This window comes from Sceloporus undulatus, chromosome 4 (genome assembly GCF_019175285.1).
Source record: "Sceloporus undulatus isolate JIND9_A2432 ecotype Alabama chromosome 4, SceUnd_v1.1, whole genome shotgun sequence".
Taxonomy (NCBI): domain Eukaryota; kingdom Metazoa; phylum Chordata; class Lepidosauria; order Squamata; family Phrynosomatidae; genus Sceloporus; species Sceloporus undulatus.
The window spans coordinates 206,587,232-206,604,704 of NC_056525.1; the positions used below are offsets into that span (position 1 = coordinate 206,587,232).

The following is a 17,473-nucleotide window of genomic DNA, read 5'->3' on the forward strand; positions in this document are numbered from 1 at the left end:
TGAAACTTCTTTCAAAACTTATGATGTGAACTTATCCAGACTTGCCTGAGAATAAGTCCCAAGAGTTGCTTCTGTGTACAACTCTACAGGATTGCATTGTGACAATTCAGTTTTTATTTTTTAGAACATGGCTTGTAAATAAACACTGCATATATTTTATTCTGGATGTTCTTACAGTAAAAAGGGAACTATACAGAACAAATGTTCTTACAAACTAAGGAAGTCTGATTTTGTGCTCTTTTAAAATCACTTCCACACAATCACAAAATTACTTTAAATGGAAAATTAACAGCTTATTATCTGGTGCCTTATCTGGCTCAGTACAATTACAGAAACTTGACAGGTCCTTGTCATCTGGCAAAGTGATTTCTCTATTTTTTAAAAAATCTGCATAAATTCATCCATGAAAGAAAAAACAATACTCCATGAAACAAGTTACAATTGATATGGAATGCCTCCTCATGCAGATATATTTTACATTAAGATTTCTTTCTCTCCCTCCTCTTTTGATTTCAGCTATGATTCTGGTTATGTGTTATGTGGATGGCCATGTTCCAAATGTTATATTTTTTTCTTAATGGGCATAGGAAAATAAGAATCATAAATGGTGATTGCTGAATAAGTGCACAAATGAGTTATGTGACAACCATCAAGACTGACATGCTGCAAGTCACAGACAAGCCACAATGCCTTTTGAATCCTGAGGACTTACCTGTTACCACCCATATTCCCTTGTGCCCATCCATTCATCTCTGTAGAGGACTGGTAGGCAGGATTGGCCTGAGACTGCTGTATCATAGGACTCTGGGTATGTGCCATTCTGGGTGACATCAGAGGACTCTGAGGAGTGGTAGCCCCGGTAAAGCCTGGATCAGGCTGCTGATTTATTCCTAGGAAACAGAACAGGTGTTTTGATCATTCTTTACATGACACTTCAGATAGCACAGAATAAGAGCCTGAAATGAACATTGCTAGTAACACAGCACTGAAATCTATTGGAAGAGAACTTATTGAATTAAGACGTAAACAAAACTAACAACAATTCTTCCCTATGTTCATTCCCCAGCCACAGATAAGACCCCTGTTCCTATTCTATCCCTGCCTCTCATGTTTGTCAACATCATTTGCTAACATTTGCTGGAAACACTTATGGGACTGTAATTGGGAAAATGCTTGACCATGGAAACCCTCTGGGTGACACTGGGCAAGTCACACCATTTCAGTCCCAGAAAACCCAGTGGAAAGATGGGTTGTAAAAAGACACTCTTTTAAGAGAGCTGAGACTACTCTATATGCCAAAACTCAAATATAAGCCGAGTAATATCTGAGTACTCTCTTTGTTCACAGATGTGAAGATGACAATTTGATGAAAACAAGACTTTAGCATTACTGGTTTAAAATATAAAAAACAAAGGTAGGATCTTATTAATTTTATCAGAGAAACAAGCTAAACAAATCTACAAATACAGAGGAACCAAAGAACTACTTACAGTATATTTAGGGCTGCTTGCTGACTGAAATATGTTTAGAACTTAAAACACTAAAAAAGTACATGATGAAGACTTCATTATAAAGGCCTTTTTTGAGGTTGCTGAAGAAAAGAGATAACGGGCCTGAACAGACAGGCCAAAATAAAGCTGCTTCGGGTCACTTTGGAGGTAGGCTGTTTAAATGAGATGCACATCTTTAGAGGCCAAAAGCTGTGCCAAAGCTGCACTCCAATTCTTAGGACTGGACCATGGCTTTGGCACAGCTTTCGGCCTCTTAGGACACATGCATCATTTAAACAGCATACCTCCAAAGTGACCTGAAGCAGCTTTATTTTGGCCTGTCTGTTTGGGCCCAATGTTCCTAACCATGTTTTATTTTCATCTTGACTTAGTTATACTATACCATTTGTATTATTTCCATAACCTTGAAAGACTGATTCCTGACAAGAACATAATCCCCTCCTTCTAAAAAATGTCACCATTCCCACTTTAACTAGACTTATGTGGAAGCTCCACAGGGAGTTGGAAGAGAGAAACTATGATCCAGAAGTGAAGAATGTTAGAGTGGAGACTGATGAAAGAAGTTGAAATAAGTCTAATACCATAATTTGGAGGAAATGGAAACTGCTGGGTGTTTGCCTGGGGAATCCGTGGGTTGCTCATTGTTGCTGGTATGCCACCAGAGGCCACCATACTTGGTGTCATATTCATACTCTGCCCTCGCATCATCAGAGTTCGCTGTTGTACTTGTTGTTGCATCTGTCTATGCCTCAGGTGTTGGCTTAATATCTCCCTCTGCCTCTGGGCTAGCATCTGTGAATTGATAGGTCCCTGCAGGAAAAACAGAAATGGTATCACCACATAGAACCAGCAAGGCATTTTCAGGAGCCTTACTTGCTAAGGGGTGTTGGTGCAGATCTTTGCCATCATTTGCTACTTGATGATGTCGTTTTAATTAGTGAGGCCCAGGATTACACCTGGGATCTTCAAAGTGCAATGCTACCATTGAGCTGTACCACTGAGCTATAGCCACTCACTTTGGGGTGAGGAATGAGAAAAAAAAATACCCACTGTAGTACATCACCGCAGGCAACTAGTAGGAATCACTGGAATAAGGTCATTCTTCAAAGTGGGCCTGAACTATAATTTACAGTTCTAACATTTGTAAACTGAACTAACAAGCTACATGGATTTGAGAAAAACACTCAAATTAAAAGTACCCCTTATAGAGATACTGAAACAGTAAGCAAGATCTATTTGCATTTTGTTGTCTCACATGCTAAAACCTGTTGGTTAAAAATTGAGATGTGTCAATATGGAGGTATGTCCAGGTATAGTGGTATTCTCAGCTGTTTACAGGGGTTGTTACCTCACTGATACACAAGTGAGAGCTCCTGGAATGGAGATTTAAAGCTCTCCCAGGGAGAATTTTGACCTATGTTTGAGATTCCACAAAACACATTTTGAGAGTTTCAGAAAACCACGTTGTTGTTAAAACAACCACAAAATGGGAACAGCCTTTTAGCTTTTTAACAGTTAAGAATATGGTATTGCTTGCTGATAACAAGAAGGATGTGTTTTCAAAACGTGTGTGTGTGTGTATGAAATGGAAACCAGGGAACAGCTACTGCAGTTGAACAGGGCAGAAGGAGACATAAATATAGGGTATGAACAGAGGGTAATGTGTTATCTTGGAAGAGTGCTTAAAATAGGAAGTTGGTTGTCCCCTGGTTCAAATAGCCTGGAAAGCCTTGTTGACAACCCCCATGGGTTGAAAATCCTGCTAGTAAATGATAAAACAACTACTTGATCCTGTGTAAGCATTCTGAATTAGCTTGTATCACAGAGACCTGTTTGAGCAACTTTTGTGTCTGTTAATCTCTCACAGCTTTCCCTGTGAGATTTCTCTGTAAAGCAGTAAGTGAAACCTGCAGGTTGAGGAGATGGAACTGCAGCAGTCTCTCATCAGTCCATCACTCTTATCTATCTAGGTTTGAGTGTCTTTGAAAGTAAATGGCTGGGAGAGAAATGGGATGTTCAAAACTGTCTCCCTTCCAAAGACAGCTGTGGTGGTCTTGGGTGTTGGTGTTGGGAGTCACCTGAGCTTGTTGTGCTGCAGAACTTCAATATCAATGCTGAGCCTGCCTTATCAGGAGTTGCTCAGGATTTCATTTTCTCCATGTAATTCTGGACCTTGTTTTCTGTCTGAAGAAACCTCCCACAATGACATTCTCATGGATCATTAGGTGAAAAGGTTTAGTTTCACTTGGCTCAGAACTTCTGTAATCCCAGTCACTTTGTAAAATCCAAGAAGGCTTAATGGATCTGGAGGGTTCCCTGACAGCTCTAGATGATCATTAGTCACCTAAATAGTTCGCCCAGCAGGCTACTTGGTGAAAGCCCTGGTTGATCTCTGGAATAAAGAAATGGCTAGGACATTTAACATAGTTGCTCCTTACTCTATCTCTTTCTCTCTGACTCTCATGGAATTGACCTAAACCATTCCTTTAAAAAAAAAGAAGAAGCTTCAGCCAGAATGTAAATGGGCAAATTACAGGGAGTACATGACTCCTTTATCACAATGGTTTCACTGATTACCAGGCTATTTCCAGGAACAATTCAAAGGGCTGGCTATGACCTGTGAAATACTATATGGCTTGGGACTAGGCTATCTTTATCTTCCCATATTAGCCTACCATATCTGAAATACTCAACAGAGACCCTCCATGGGTGCCAAATCCATAGATATATCTGGTGGGAATATGAGGGAGGTCCTTCTCGGTGTTGTTCTCAGACTATAGAACTAACTCCCTAACAAGGTTAGATTGGCTCCTTCCTCAGTGTTCTTCTGTCAGGACATGAATGCTTTTTATTCCAACAGGCTTTTTGGAAACCGTTTCACAAGGAAAAGGCTTTTGTTAGCATGGTGTATTATTTGAAAGCAAAAATCTTTTGCCTTAATTAATATGTTTCAAATTATTTTCCATTCAATCAAAATCAATTTTTGTATCTTTTTCTCTATGCGTATTTTCACTTGATCACTTTTTATTTTGTAAGCTGCTTTTGAGTTAAATCTTTGGGGAGAAAGCAAGGTTTAAAGAAATAAATATACTCTAATCACAGCAACCTACACCTTTTGATAGAGCATGAAGTACAGTAGTTTTTCAGATTCCTATCCCACAAACAATATGAAGAGATTATGAAGAACTGGAATTAGCACCTTTGGATAAAGCTGGAACAGCATGCTGTAGTTGCAGAGGTTTTAAATGCAGACCATTAGCTATATAGAATAAAATAATATTCAGTACCTGATCCCTCACCTGTGTAGGTACTCCAGGTCTCAGAGACAGATTCATATTAGAGACATTACTGATCTGATTTATCAGTGGCTGGCGGTTCTAGGACAAGTAGGAAAAAAAAGGAAAACAAAATTCAGAACAAGCCACAGCTGAAAGAATTCTGCTTCAACCACAAGTTCTGGTTATACATTGATCCTAAGGAGACCTGAGAATGGATCAGTTCAGATGTAAGACCCAACCAAGGACTGGCGTTATTTGACTACATTTTAGGCTTATATGTTCTCTCCTCCCCATACCTTCCTCTGTGACAATGAACTTTAGTAAGGACTTGCAGTTAACAACTCTGGACGTAACAGCAAACCAAATTTTGCTATGATAAAAGAAATATGGAGAGAATCTGTACATAAAATAATAATAATAATAATAAGTTTTATTTCTATTTTCCTGCCTCTCCCGACAGCTCAAAGTGGGATTACAACAGTATTTTGGACAACAAAATATCTAACATTACAATTTAAAAACAATTTAAAACCATATAATATCAAAATATGATAGTGCAATATTAAAATCACAATACATCCTGCGATAAAATTATCTTAATTTTTCCTGAGGTGAAGTTTTCTTCAGATCTTATAGAATATCAAGGGTGTATGCTTGCCAGAAGGGATGTGTTTTTAGTGCCTTCTTGAAGGCATCTAAAGTTGGGATCAGTCTGATCTCTTCCAGAAGATTGTTCCAGAGTGTGGGAGTCATAGCTGTGTATGCTCTTTGGGAAGTCGTTACTAGTCTGACTTTCGTATGAGCTAGTAGATTCTTCCCAGTTGTTCTGAGAGTGCGGGGTGGATTGTACCGGGAGAGGCGTTCCCTCAAGTAACTCGGGCCCAAGCCATGTAGGGCTTTAAAGGTGATAACCAACACTTTATACCGCGCCCAGAAGCTAATTGGTAGCCAGTGTAGAGATTTTAATACAGGTGTTATGTGGTCTGACCTGGAAGTTCCGGTGACCAATCTGACTGCTGCATTTTGGACTAGTTGAAGCTTCCGAACTTGGTACAAAGGTAGCCCCCTGTAGAGCACACTGCAGAAGTCTAAACGAGACATTACTAGTGCGTGTACCACAGTTTCAAGGTCCTTTCGGTCCAGGTAGGGACACAGTTGGCGTATCAGCCAAAGCTGGTACCAAGCACTCCTGGCCATCGCATCTACTTGAGATGATAACTGTAGAGATGAATCCAGTACTCCCAAACTGTAAACTTTGTCCTTTAGGGGAAGTGTGACCCCGTCCAGGACTGGGTGGCAAATTTCCCTGCCTGGGCTTGGGGGTACCTATCACGAGTATTTGTTTTCTCTGGATTCAATATGAGTTTGTTTCCCCTCATCCAGACCATTACTGACCCTAGGCAGGCATCCAGAGGAGAGATGCCATCCTCAGTCACTGTGTCAGTCGGAGATAGAGAGAGATAGATCCGGGTGTCATCAGCGTACTGATAACACAGCACCCCATGTCTCCGGATGATCTCACCCAGCGGCTTCATATAAATGTTAAACAGCATGGGGGACAGAATGGCGCCCTAAAGGATGCCAGATGTTAGCTCTCTTTTGCGAGAGTAGCTGTCCCCCAGCCTCACCATCTGGAATCTACCCGAGAGGTGGTAGTGAAACCACTGGAGCGCAGTGCCCCCGATACCTAACTCTCTCAGGCGTTCCAGAAGGATACCATGGTCTATGGTATGGAAGGCCGCTGAGATGTCCAAGAGCACCAACAGGGTCACACCTCCCCTGTCGATGCCCAGACGGAGGTCACTGACTAAGGCGACCATGGCTGTCTCAACTCCGTAACCTGCCCTGAAGCCAGTTTGAAATGGGTCCAGATAATCAGTTTCATCCAAGACTGCCTGTAGTTGGAAGGCCACTGCCCTCTCAATCACTTTGCCCAAGAATGGTAATAAAGAGACCGGTCTGTAGTTATTTCTGATCAGGGGTCTAGGGAGGGTTTCTTTAAGAGTGGTTTCACCATCGCTTGTTTCAATGTAGATGGAAATATTCCCTCCCAAAAGGATGCATTTATTATAAGCTGTAAAGATGTTTTTATTGCATCACCTCCCTAAACGGTCAACCAAGAAGGGCAAGGATCGAGGAGGTAAGTCGTATTCCTTACGCTTCCAAGGAGCTTGTCCACGTTATCCGTATTTACAAACTCAAGGTGATCCAGTTTAATCTTGTTTACAGAATCACTGGATATCTCTCTTATTGATTCTGCCGAAACGCCAGTGTCAAGATCAGCCCTTATCTGAGAGATTTGATCAGCGAAGAAATCATTAAAAGCGTCAAAGCAGGCTGTAGTGGGTTCTAGTAAAGGGTTCAGGGTGGAAGGTAGTTAGCTCCTTAACCACCCTGAACAGCTCTGCTGGACGGGACTCCGCCAATGCAATCCGTGCAGCATAGAACGAATTCTCTGCTGCATCGATTGTCACTCAATAAGAACGCAACATCTTCTCATGGAGCGTCTTATCAGATATGCACTGGTGTTTCCGCCAGCAGAGCTCTAGTCGTTGTGCAGCCCACTCCATCTGCTAGAGATCTTCTGTATATCAGGATTTTCTATTTGTAGCGGGCTGGAAAGGATGCTCGGGAGCGATGGTGTCTATTGCCCCGGTCAGATTGTTGTTCCAAGTATTGGCCAGGGTTTCGACAGAATCGCCATAGTTCCCAACCAGAGCTCCCTCTAAGGCTTCTTGGAACCTTCTTGGTTCCATCAGCCTTTGAAGGCGGACCATTTTAATAGGTCCTCCATCTATTAAAGGGCATGTTGGAGTGTTCAAGGTTAACATTTCTACATAATGTTTCACATAATGGTCACATCATGCTTTGCCATTATGTGAAATTTATGTCTTATATGTGTAACAAGTACAAATCTTTATAGTAGTGTCTATGAATTGGAACAAGGCATAGTTACAAACGTAATTAATGTTCCAATTTCCCTCCCCTGTGGCTCTTGAAGCCAAAAAATGAACAAAACAAAGCAAGGGGTGGCTTAATTTTTTTTGGGGGGGGGGACCCAAACAATGCAGAAGGACCTGTAACCTATTTAAAAGGCAGGATGGGGAATTCAACCTTTTATGCCAGAAAAAAGGCAGTCCAAGGGAGTCAAGCTGCCTGCGGCTGGCAAAAACAGCCAGGGGGCCACAATGTCCCATTTAACTCTGAGTTGAGGATTGCTTAGGGGATGGAATTGTCCTTGGTTACTATGATGGATGACCTTTATTAGATTATATGGGGGACTGCCAACCTGTTGCTCCTTCTTAATTTCTCAGCTGCTTTTGATACCAATAACCACTGTGTCTTGGACTGGCTGTCTGAGGCTGAAGTAGGTGCAGTGGATCTGCTCCTGCCTGTAGGGTTAGTTCTAAAAAGTGGCACTGAGGGTTGCTTTCTCTGCCCCATGGCAATTTTAGTCGTGGGAGGGGCAGGGAACAATTTTGGGCCCTGTGCTTTTCAGTATCTACACTGAGATAACAAAAATGAAGGTACATGTGAGAGGAAGGATAGATAAGGATGTGAAGTAAGCTTCTGAAAGATCTATTGAGAGGTAGTCCTCTGGAAAAATGTATGCCTGGATCGTTGGGAGGCTTTCCATCCAGAACTCCAGAACACTTCTGGTCCTAAGCATTTTGGATAAGGGAGACTCAACCTGTATTAGTATTTTATTTGGGAGAAGTACAAAATATTGATGTAAACAAAATAAGAAAGCAGGAGTTGATTCCCATAACTCCTCCAATGGCTCTCAATGGCAAACATGTAGCAAACCTAAAGAACAACCATGAAACTATGGCCCAGTACAGATGGGCAGGAAGAGATAGTGAGATGCCGCCCCTGTCTGCCCCGGATCGTTGCCGCAGCAACCACACGGTTGCAACAATGATCCACCCCAAAAATGCAGCTCCTTTCAGCGATGCTGCCAAGGCACCATTGGTGCTCTGGCGCACATTGATGATGTGAGTGCGCACTGTGCGAACGCTGCACTGTGCTTGTATCATCATGATGAGACCCCGTGTGGACAGGAGGCCGCCATGATGATGGTGTCTATACAGACTAGGGTTCAGGAGCAAGCGGACACTATATGCTCCCGAACCCTAGAATCACCGTCTGTATATACCGGGCCCAAAAATAGGTTTTGCCAACTTGAGGGTGGAAGGTTTTTTTTTCTTTTTCAGCTATATATACATTTATATACATATACAGTATGCCAGCAAGGCTTACTGTTTTGAGTGTTGAACTACAACTCTGGAGATCACGGTTCAATTCCTAGATGGCCATGAACCACACTAGGTGACCTTGGGCAAGTCACATGCTCTCAGCCCCAGGGGAAGGCAATGGCAAATCTATTCTGAACAAATCTTGTCAAGAAACCCCATAATAGGTTCACCTTTGGTTCACCATAAGTCAGAAACAACCTGAAGACACACAACAAGAAATATACATTTCTCTCAATTTAATATTTGGCCAGAACTCAGAAATATGCACAGGAATACAGTGGGCTATTTGAAAAGAAAAAAAAAAGAAAAGAAAAGAAATGTGTGACCTACATTGTGGCTTATATGACCAAAATAGCTATCATTGCACCTTCAAACAAGTGTAAAAGACCTGGATACAGCTGTACTGTACTATCAAGACAACAAAGGCGGGATAGAGACAGGCAAAAAGGGGTGTGTTCATGACGTCATGAAGGTATAGCCTTCAGATGGCCCTTACCTGAATGCCGCCATGAACACGCCGCCCGCACGCCCCTAGCGGGAAGAAGCGGCATTAAAAAGGTGCTGCTTTTCCCCGCTTCTTTTCTATATACTGTGCAACTGCGCAGCTCCGTCTATAAGCTGCTGCACCGGTACGCCAGAATTGTTACGCCGCTAATTTAAGTTGCCCATTTAAAAGCTCCGTGTCTGCTGCGTCACATAATGAGTCGGGGTCCTGGAACATGCGCAGTTTGCACCGAGGCTCTAATTAGAGCGTCAGATGCCATGCAGATGTGGAAGCTGCAGCACAGCTGCACTCTATTTTAATGCTCGTAACCCTAACCCTAACCCTAGAGCAACATGTATGCATGCGCTGATAGAATTGTGGAAAGTTTGGAATTTAAAGTGAACCCCTACACACATTCCTGTGCCATTTTCACCTAAGAATAAAAAAACGCTAAAACTTTAAATATTTACATATGTACAAGGGAGGTGATGGGGGATGGCAGGGGAACAGTGGTGGCAGCGGCAACAGCTGTGGCTGTGCATTGCAGATTCAGCAAGAGAGCGGGGACCAAAGGAGAGGAGGCATCCATGATGCTGGTGACATTGGCAACGTGCAAGCGGACAAGGATGCCAACACCAGCTGATCACCAGCTGGCAGGAGACCACCACTGTTCTTGGGCAGGGCGGGGGAAAAAGTTTAAAGGGGCCTGGGCGCTTTAAATGTGCACATATGCTTTCTGCCGCCGGTGCTGACCGCCGCAGCTGCGCATCCACCAGCCAGCAAAAGAAAAAAAAAAAGCCCCGTTTTTGGCCGCCCGTGCGGAAGCTGCCTCTCTTTTTGCAGCATCCTCCGAGGCGGCGGTATGGAAGCTACGGGTCAGAAACGGCCCCAGGTGAGGCGTCTTCACCGCCCCCCATGTGGAAGCCCCATACACCTGAGCCACGCCCCGAGGGCGGGCGGTCTGGAGGCTCCATATTCAGCAGAATACACCTCCAAGACGTCTTCCCCTGCCCGTCTGTATCCCGCCAAAGTTAGTATCTTGTCTCATACTGCTCTTTATTTCAATGTGAAATTGAATATATACAGAGCCTATGTACATCTCTACCACTGTTTGATGGTAAAAGCAGCAACAGAAAGCATATGGACTACCTGCTGTGCTTGAAGTCTATGCTGCAGTTGTAGTCTCAGTTGATTTGGCTGGTTCTGCACTATACCCGCAGGCCTCAAACCGGGCCTGGGCTGCATACGCAGTGCTGCGTAACCTGGTCTCTGAGCCATTGGATGAAAGTTTGGATCCTGAATTGGTGGGTAATTGCCTTGGGCCATTTGAGCCTGAGATGCATACTGCTGTGTGAAAACAGGTGCCTTTTGTTCCAGGATAATGTTTGATTCCTGACTTGCGAATGGCTCTGGATCTACAGCTTGGCTCTGCTGAAAAACACAAAAAACATATATGTTAATATAGAAGACTGAACATTTAGAATTACTATGTGCAAAGACTAAAACAACTATTTGATATACACAGTTGTACTGTGCACAAGAGGAAAACATTATGTGAATGAGCTGTGATGTGGGACTTACGCACCTTCCCTCCCATCTCTTTTGTAGCTTATGGAAATCAGAAGAAACAACAGTTTGATTCTAGCCTGTTCTAATCAACCATAGTTTAGACAAACCACAGTTCTTGAGTTCAAACACCACAGACTGTGGATTGTTTAAACTCTGAATTTAAAGATTCCTCAGCTGTGGAAGAGCAAAAGAGCAGAGCCAGATATTCCTATCACAGGAAATCACCTATTACTTTTGTCTGAACTAGCCACTCCCCATCTTACTTTTGTCAGATCTTTGATCTTGGCTACGATTTCTTCAGAGCCAAATGACTATAGAAGACAAATGATTAGACTCAATATATTTTGATTTTTACCTCAAAGCAGGTGCAGAGAGCCCCAAAATTTATCAGTGACAGGGCTTAGAGAGAGATAGTGCCCACAATTCCCACAATGCCATTTCAGCCTAAATCACATCTACAATTAACATAGCTATTGGTTCTGTTAGTAGATAAACACATAAATCTTTGAGTAAGATTTAATGCTGTCATTCTACTGATGCAACAGCTACCACCAGCAAGGTAAGCAAGAACTCTTTTGGGTTTAGCATATATGGCTGAGGGCAGGTTTTGTAGTCTGAATTATGGATTTTGATATGACCTGTGGATAAATTTGGGGGTAAAATTTAGGGCATGTAACAAAGGATCTAAAGGATGAAGCAAAGGAAAGTAATGCCAAAGAACTTACAAAATTCCAGCAAGAATAATTGTTTGTGCTCATCTTAAAGGCTGGAGGGATGGGAGGGAGAGGGGTCAGTGCTTCCAGGACAGACTATTATTATTATTATTATTATTATTAACCTTTATTTATAAAGCGCTGTAAGTTTACACAGCGCTGTACATAAATGTTTTAGTCAGACGGTTCCCTGCCCTCAGGCTTACAATCTAAGAAGACACAACACAAAAGGAGAGGGGAGTGGTGGTGGGGAATAGGATCAGGTCCAGCAGATCTTCTCCACCTCCGAGGCCTGGACCAAGGCAGATGGACTGGAGGAAGGGCTTGGCTTCTTGATGGATAGTTAGAAGGAGGCTTCCTGGGTCAGAGAGGGGCTCACCTCTGGGAATGCTTCTCTAAACAATATAGTCTTTAATTCAGTTTTGAAACTGGGTAGAGAAGTGATGAGGTGTGCATGTGGGGGAAGAAGGTTCCAGGAGTAAGGGGCAGCAAGCGAGAAGGGACGAATTCGGGAGGGGGCAGTGGTAGTCCTACACTGTGACAGGAGACCCTGACTACCAGAGCGGAGGGTGCGAGTAGGAATGTAAGGAGAAAGAAGGTCAGATAAGTAAGGAGGGGCCAAACCATGGAGGGCTTTGAAAGTCAGTAACAAAAGCTTGTACCGGATGCGGAAGGGGAAGGGGAGCCAATGAAGGGAGGATAAAAGAGGAGAAACATGGTCAAAGCGGCGAGCGGATGTGACAATACGGGCAGCTGAATACTGGACAGAGATTAAAGGATGGAGGTGTGAAAGAGGAAGCCCTGTTAGAAGGAGGTTACAATAATCTAGTCGCGAAACCACTAGGGCATGGACCAGAGTCTTGGCAGTAGAGATTGAGAGGAATGGACGGATCTTGGCAATGTTGTGGAGAAAGAATCTACAGGTCTTGGCGGTGGCCTGGATCTGGGGAATAAATGAGAGAGAAGAGTCAAAAATGAAGCCAAGACTGCGGGCTTGATGAACCGGTTGAATAGAAGTGTCGTCGACAGAAACAGAAAAGGAATAATGAAGGGTGGGTTTAGGTGGAAAGACGAGAAGCTCAGTCTTAGACATGTTGAGCTTCAAGCGCCGAAGCCGCATCCATTGAGAGATGGCAGTCAGACACGAAGAAACTTGCTGTTCAAGCCTCGTCGAAAGGTCAGGAGTGGAGAGATACAGCTGAGTGTCGTCGGCGTACAGATGATAGGAGAAACCAAAAGAACTGATGAGTTTACCTAGAGACAGTGTGTATAGAGAGAACAGAAGGGGACCCAAGACAGAGCCCTGGGGAACTCCAACAGATAGCGGAACAGAGGATGAAGTCTGACCACCCGTGACCACTGCAAAAGATCTATCTGACAAGTAAGATTTAAACCAGTCGAGAGCAGAGTCGGCGAACCCAAGGTCAGAAAGTAAATCAACCAGGAGACAGTGATCAACAGTGTCAAAGGCTGCAGACAAATCTAGAAGAATGAGAATAGAGTAGAGGCCGTTTGCCTTGGCCCGCAAGAGATCATTTGAGATCTTGGTGAGGGCTGTCTCTGTAGAGTGCCGTGGGCGGAAGCCAGATTGGAAGGGGTCTAGGATGGAGTTGGCTTCAAGAAACTTAATACAGTGAGAATAAACGACCCGTTCTAGGACCTTAGAAAGAAAAGGAAGAAGAGAAATTGGACGATAACTAGACAAAGAAGAGGGGTCGAGAGAGGGTTTCTTCAGAATTGGGGAAACGAGAGCATGTTTGAAGTCAGAAGGGAAGGAACCCAAAGAGAGAGAGAGATTAAAGATATAGAGGAGCGAGGGCAGAAGAGAAGGGGCTATAGAGATTAGGAGACGGGAGGGAATAGGATCAAGAGAGCAGGTAGTAGGTTTGGAAGAATTTAGCAGCTTAGAGAGTTCATCCAGAGAAACAGGGGGAAACACAGAGAGTTTATTAGTAGAAGGTACCAGGAGGTTAGTGGTAGGGGGCAAGTCGGGAGGAACTATTTCAGATCGAATAGTAGTGACTTTTGTGATGAAGTAGTTGGCGAAGTCAGTGGGGGAAAAAGATGAGAAGACAGGGGGAGAGGAAGGTTTGAGTAGTGTATTGAAGCAGGAGAACAAACGCTGCGGACGCCTCTCATTAACGCAGATCAGCGATTTAAAATAGTTCTGTTTTGCCGTAGACAGAGCGCGTGAAAAAGATAAAAGGATGAATTTATAATGAATGAAATCAGCCGGGTCCCTAGACTTTTTCCAAAGACGTTCGGCCGCTCGAGAGCAGGACCGGAGGTACCTGATAGTGGGAGTGAGCCAAGGCTGAGGCCTAGTCATGGGGGAAGACACACGTACAGATACAGGAGCAAAGCTGTCAAGAGTTGAAGAAAGAGTGAAATTAAATACAGTATAAAGTCATTGCTGAATCAGCAGAGTCCCCAAGATCAAGAGAAGAGAGATGAATTCAAAGTCTGACTGAGATGGTCAGAGTTAACAGACTGAAGGTCGCGGAAATGGCGCTGGACAGTACGACGACGAGGAGGGATATAAGTAAGAGTAAAAGAAATTAAATGATGGTCAGACAATGGAAAATCAGATGCCAGGTAGTCGGAAATGACGCACTTAGCAGCAAGAATTAGGTCGAGACAGTGACCAGAGGAATGGGTTGAGGAGTTAGAATGAGGCTGAAGGCCAAAAGAAGCAAACAGGGATCTAAGGCGAGATGAAGAAGGATTGTTGGGATTGTCAAGGTGAATATTAAAGTCACCTAGGATTAGAGAAGGGACTGTATCAGATAGAAAAAACGTCAGCCAAGATTCAAAGTCAGATAGGAATTGGGTAGCAGAACCAGGAGGACGATAGATGACAGCAACCCGGAGCTGTAAAGGAAAAAAGAGTCGAATACAGTGAGACTCGAATGAAGAGAAACAATAGCTGGGGGGGAAAGAGAGAACTTGAAACTGGCAGGAATTGGACAATAGTATACCGACCCCTCCTCCTCGACCCTCAGGGCGGCTTGTGTGAGTGAATGAGAGACCGCCAAAAGAAAGGGCAGCGGAGGTGGCAGTATCATGGGCCGGGAGCCAGGTTTCAGTAAGAGCGAGAAGGTTAAATGATCTAGAGAGAAAAAGATCATGGACAGCAGTCGCTTTCGGAGCAACAGAGCGACAGTTCCAGAGTGAACAGAGGAATGGAAGCTGGGAGATAGGAAGAGGTCGAATAGGGATCAGGTTAGGAGAGATGCGTGGAGCCATGGGAGGAAAGGATTACACTCTTTTCTTTCACTAGGGGATGGTTCATTGACTCATGGATAAGCTGACCCAGGTTTTTTGGGGTCAATTTTTTTGACTATCATTTCTACACTTATACATGAGTATATACAGTATGATGCAGCAGTGAGGCTGGCAAAAATCTTATTATGCCTCTAGCTTTTCATACTCAATATGTTGCCTAGCAGCATTATTCTGCATTGAGGAGCTTGTTTGGATTGGTCTGAGAAAGACCAGGAATGGAACTCCTGCCTAACTACTGTGAAAAACCTGTCACACACTTAATAAAAAGTTGTTTGTATTTGCTCAGAACCTGAAGCCACACTTAACAGAGTTTGGAGAAGTGTTTGCTGCACAAACTGATCAGGTTTTAAGGGGATCAGTTTGAGTTGTTGTGGCCTGAATATGTGGGCAAGATGCTTAAATCAGTCTGTCTCTTTGCATGTAAGCTTGACCACTAGGTTCTAGCAGAGCAGGAAGGGGATGGGTTTCAGGGGTTTACAAAATTCCTCATTCTGTCTATGGGAAGTGCCTACTTTCTTGAAAGAGGCTATAGCACACCCTCTCCTGAAGAGGGCCTCCATGGATCTAGGATATTCAAGAATTATTGCCCTACTGTTAAATCCCCTTTCTGGGCAAGATACTTAAGACTGTAGTGCGTGGACAACTTCAAACTTTGCTGTAACAACAATCTACTTGGGGGAAACACAGGGGAGTGGTAGACTGTTGATCTTCCTGGCACTCTCAGCAGCTTTTGATACCGTTGATCCATGGTATCTTGTACTGATTTTTCAGGATGGGAATAGGAGGCACCAGGTTACAGTGGTTCTGCTCATATCAATGGGGCAAAATCCAGAGGATGGCACTGGGGTATGGCTCCATGACTATTTAGCAATGGGGTGTTGCTGGGCTCCATACCATCCCCAATACTATTTAACGACTATATAAAGTTGCTTGATGTAATCCATGGGTGTTTGGAGATTGGGTGCCATCAGAATTCTCAGGTATAGTGTTAGTTTGGGCTGTGTAGCTGCTGGACCATTGCCTGGGCACTGAACTGGAGTGTATGAGGGGCCACTAAACAGAAGGTGAATCCTGATTTAAGGTGAAGACTGTGGACTGGTGTGTTCTGGAATTTGTAAATATCTTGTCCTAGACAAGGATATGCTCCCCTTGAAGGAACAGGTGTGTAACTTAGGAACATTTCTGGATCCATCTTTGTTACTGATGAGCTGTGGTCCTAACTGCTTTGGGTAAGCTTTGACAAGTCCTGCATCTATGACCTTCTAGAGTGGGATAACCTAGCTAATGCACCGGTAACCTCCTGATTGCTGTAATATCCCTATGTGGAGCTGCTCTTAAATGTGATGTGAAAGTTGTGATTAGTGCAAAACGTAGCAGCTAAACTGCTGACTGTAACAATATACAGACATAATAACACCAGTCTTAAAAGCTTTGTACTGGTTTCTGCTATCTTTCTAGTCTGAATTCAAGATGCTGGTTATGACACTAGGGACACTGGGATGGCTTGGGACTTTGCCTAAAGACTGATGTCTGCTTTGGGCCTTTCCTCATGTCCCACTAGTGGGAGTAATATGCTGTGGGATGACATGAAAAGGCCTTCTTGGTTGTGGTACACCAACTGTGGAATACCCTCTTCTTGGAGGCCTAATTGCTGCCAACACCAGCTTCATTTTGATGCAAAGTAAAAACAAGACTATTTCCTAAAGCCTGTATGGTCCAGATGAGTTACTTCAAAATGTCTGTGTACAGTGGACCCTTCCCGTTTGTGGGGGTTCAGTTCCCCCTCTCCCGTGAATGGGAAAAAGCATAGATGGTCACAGCCCATATTATTCAATAGACGGTGATGAATCTGCATCCGTATCAGTGTGTCTGCATCACAGGCCCTCATTGAATATAGATTGTATGTCTCTGGCAGGATTTAATGTTTTGAATTGACTGTATCTGCAAAGGGCCATATAAAATTTATGACACTATACAAATAATGACAATGATGGTAATAATAATAATAATAATAATGGGGTGTGGCAATCCACAAGTGGTCACATCTGTGGATCAATAGCCTGGCAATGCAGCAGACCCACTGTTTATGGTTTTTAAAGCGTTTCAACCTTTTAAGCCTGTTTGAAACATGCTAAATTATTTAATATACTTCTAATCTGTTTAAGTTTTTTTATTGTTTAATTTGTTTTAATCTCCTTAAATTGATTTCACTTGTATGCTGTCCAGAGATCTCATAATACAGGGCAAGATACAAATGTTTAACAAACAAATAAACAAAATATGACCAGTAGAGCTGCTTCTATAGAATTGAGCTGAGGGTGCAATTTCTTCAAAATTTGCAAAGCTGATTTTGGCCACAGATAGCTGATGAGGTGAA

At 43.4% G+C, this 17,473-nt stretch overlaps 1 protein-coding gene across 12 annotated transcripts in view; it reads right to left on the reverse strand.

Annotated features, from left to right (window-relative positions):
• Nucleotides 1–17,473, reverse strand: part of NCOA2 (nuclear receptor coactivator 2) — a 192,615-nt gene that overhangs the window by 5,529 nt on the left and 169,613 nt on the right. For 9 of the 12 annotated variants that reach the window (XM_042461191.1, XM_042461193.1, XM_042461194.1 and 6 more), the window contains 4 exons: nt 10,679–10,960; nt 4,799–4,888; nt 2,093–2,321; nt 713–890 (listed from right to left, as the gene is read on the reverse strand). In XM_042461191.1, the coding sequence (XP_042317125.1) occupies nt 713–890; nt 2,093–2,321; nt 4,799–4,888; nt 10,679–10,960 (779 nt within the window). The remainder of the gene's footprint in view (nt 1–712; nt 891–2,092; nt 2,322–4,798; nt 4,889–10,678; nt 10,961–17,473) is intronic. The other 3 variants (XM_042461198.1, XM_042461201.1, XM_042461199.1) reach the window with 3 other exon arrangements.